Raw genomic sequence first — 3,332 nt, forward strand, 5'->3', positions numbered from 1 at the left:
GTCCCTCTCTGACTTTCTGGAAGGTTCCGGGAAAAATAAGATGTTGGGCATTGATTTCGTACGATTCCGAGAATATTTCCTCTGTAGGATTTCTGAAACCAAAAACAGCAGAAAACAACAACTGGCACTTCGGCATCTCGTCAATAGGTTAGTTCCAGAAAACGCATAAAATCATCATAAAGTGTGAACAAAACATGTAGGTATTGTCATAAAACAAGCATGGAACATCAGAAATTATAGATACGTTGGAGACGTATCACCGCCAGGAGGACCGGACCTGCCGTCAGACGAAGCGGCACTGCCGCGCGCCACAGTGGCACTATCACAGACTTCAGCGGTACTGCCACCAAGGGAACCGGCACTACCGCCCCGGCCTCCAGTCCGACGCACAGGCCGGCACTACTGCCCCAACAAGTCAATTGCAAATATGAACCATTCATCTGCCCATCTATGGCCCTGTTCATTTGTATCAAAGTACCAAACTACCCCTGCTCGAATCTGGAATATAAGTACTCTCCTTCCAGCCCCTTTCTAGGGTTAGACTTGTTTTTGAGATAGACATGAGCTTTGCTCCTTCCCATGGAAAACCTCTCTAGATATGAATCTATGGAGTTTATCAAGGATCTTCTAAGTGATTGGTCTCATCTATTCTAGGGATTCTAGTGTTTGTGGATCTTTTGCTTCTTGTAATTCTATCTATTTGCACTCTTTCCCTCTTTGGAACTCTACCAATTGCTTGCCAATCTTTTGTGAGTGATTCTACTCCTTGTGGGTCTTTGTCTTGCAATTCTATTGGGTTGGTGTATCGGGCCAATGAAGAACAACCGGTTGTGTGTGTGTGTGTGTGTTGCGTTTGTATCTCTGATTGCCCGCTTTCCACCCGTGTTCTTCATGTTCCTCACCCCGCCCTCAAATCCGTCAAGATCAGGCCTCCCCTAGGGCTCAACCCCCATCACTTTCATAAATGTTACAACAACCCACTAGTGCAAGGATCATGTCTATTTCTTTTGCATTCGACGACTCAAGTATGGTCGTGCAGCTGGTACATCACTTGGTTGGTTTCATAGGATGGGTTCTCCCTGTTTACACGGAGAGAGCTCAACATGTGGGTCTCGCCCGCTAGTTCAGTACATGTTGGCCCGGCCCACAACAAACGGGTGGCGACAATATTGTGACACTAACTACAAACCGACCTACCCTTTCTAAAAAAAGCAACCGACCTACCACGCCAACACATAAAGATCAATCACATCGATCGAAAGTGTCACTACTTGCGCGTTATCAACGCACACAAGGCCTGGAAACAACCTGTGATTGGATGGTTAGGAGGGCAGTGGCACCCCCAGCCAACAAGAGTTTAAATTTCAGATTTGACACTTTGGTGTCTCATAAAGACGGAATATCTTTAGTGGGAGGCGACGTTTCCGTCGACAGCGAGAAGCCTGTGGTGACTTCGTCAGTCTCAAGACCCGCCAGATCTCTTGGAGGTGTTCATAGGGATAGGATGTGTGTGCGTGCTGACGAGGGATCACATCGCCAATGCCTACGTATTGTAGACTTGGGTTTCGGGAGAGAGCGGCGATGGAGATTTTGGGATCGAGATTAGGCACACGACGTACCTAGCTTCGGGTCCTCTCGGTGGAGGATCCCTACGTGCTGCTAACAATCAAGTATATGATCATATGTATGTTTACAGGGCGTCACCGTACCGGAGCTATGTTGTCTATTTGTTGGCCTCCTCTCTATCGGGTGCCCTGGTTGGCTTTATATATGCAACCGGCCTAGGGTTTTACAAGAGTCCTAGTCGACTACTTCTTCGGGTTGCCTTGTTGGGCCTTCTCCATATTGGGCCGAACCGAGCCAGGTATACTAATAATAGGTACCCGAAGGGTATACCCATGTCACGTGCGTTCATAGGTATGATGCACACAAGCATCTTTGATTGTACTTTGTTTAGAAAAAAACGCACACAAGGCCACAAATAGCCGAGACGTCGTCCTTACCGCCGGCGGCGATGGCAGCACGAAGACGTTGTTGTTCCAAGAAAAAACGACGAACTGTCCATGTCTCGGTGTTCAAATACATGCCCATGCCGCTGCCGGAGAAGGACTGTGCGGAGCTGCACCCGGACCTGATCTCCTGCATCCTCCACAGGCTGGACCAGGCCGAGCTCCTGATCGGTGGCGTGGCAGGAGTGTGCCGCTCCTGGCGGCACGCCACCCGGGAGGAGCCGGAGCTGTGGCGGTGCATCGACCTGCGCGGCGGCCTGACCTTTGTCCCGCCATTCCGCGCCGAGGTCAGCCTCCCCACCATGGCGTGGGCGGCCCTCCGGTACAGCGCGGGGCAGTGCGAGGACTTTTACGGCGAGCTCGTCAGCGATGACATTCTCCTTGTGCTCGCTCAGCGGTAAGGATTGTCATCTGTGATCTGTCCCTAATCCATCACCCCCAAAACAACCTCCGCTGTTCTTAATTTCTTATGGTTTTCCCGTTGGTTGTTCAGTATCAACTCCGAACCGAACAATAACGGTTTTCTTTCATGCACTATGACATAGTATATTCATCCTTGATTATCAATGTGGATTCATCACTTTGCTTAGCTGACACTGCATGGTACTCTTATACCTCTTGCAATGTGAGATGCCTTATAGGAGGAAATTATGGTTGTAAAATTCTGCATACTTTGAACTACTCATCAGATGTTGGTCATCAATCCTAAGAGTCACCATATATAATGCTACCTTGCAGGCCACCCTCTTTGAAGAGCCTTCATCTCATCAGATGCTCTGTCTCCCGCGAAGGATTTGCAAAGGCGATCAAGATGTTACCTCTTCTTGAGGATCTCGAGAATTCGCTATGTCCATGTTTAATCGACACATAGGCGGTTAAATTTGTGGCCAAAGCATGCCCAATGATGAAGCACCTCCAACTTGTGCGCTCCACATCATTCAAATTGGGTCACTACATAGATGAGGTAGAATTTGCGGCCCCAATGATGAAAAAGTTAGTTTCCTTACATCTTGTCGGGCTTTACGTCAACTATTTAGAGTTGACCACCATCCTCGACAACTGCCATGACCTAGAGTACCTTAACATGCGAGATTGTGATCCTCTTTTTGTGGATGACAACCTGCAATTGAAGTTTCCGGGTGTCAGGATGGATGTGAAGGAGATATGCCCAAGAGGCAATAATAAAAGTGGTTATTATATATCTTTATGTTTATGATAAATGTTTATATATCATGCTATAATTGTATTAACCGAAACATTGATACATGTGTGATATGTAAACAACAAAGAGTCCCTAGTATGCCTCTTAACTAGCTTGTTGAT

General features: G+C 47.7%; 1 protein-coding gene across 1 annotated transcript; it reads left to right on the top strand.

Annotated features, from left to right (window-relative positions):
- Positions 1–2,089: 2,089 nt before the first annotated feature.
- LOC127310678 (uncharacterized) lies at positions 2,090–2,410 on the top strand. The gene has a single exon (XM_051341329.1). The coding sequence runs from the start codon at positions 2,090–2,092 to the stop codon at positions 2,408–2,410; it is 321 nt and encodes a 106-aa protein (XP_051197289.1).
- The last annotated feature ends 922 nt before the right edge of the window (positions 2,411–3,332 follow it).

The sequence above is a fragment of the Lolium perenne genome, chromosome 6 (genome assembly GCF_019359855.2).
Source record: "Lolium perenne isolate Kyuss_39 chromosome 6, Kyuss_2.0, whole genome shotgun sequence".
Taxonomy (NCBI): Eukaryota; Viridiplantae; Streptophyta; class Magnoliopsida; order Poales; family Poaceae; genus Lolium; species Lolium perenne.

Coding starts and splice junctions, on each gene's coding strand:
- LOC127310678 (XM_051341329.1), top strand. CDS start 2,090: ATGCCGCTGCCGGAGAAGGACTGTGCGGAGCTGCACCCGGACCTGATC.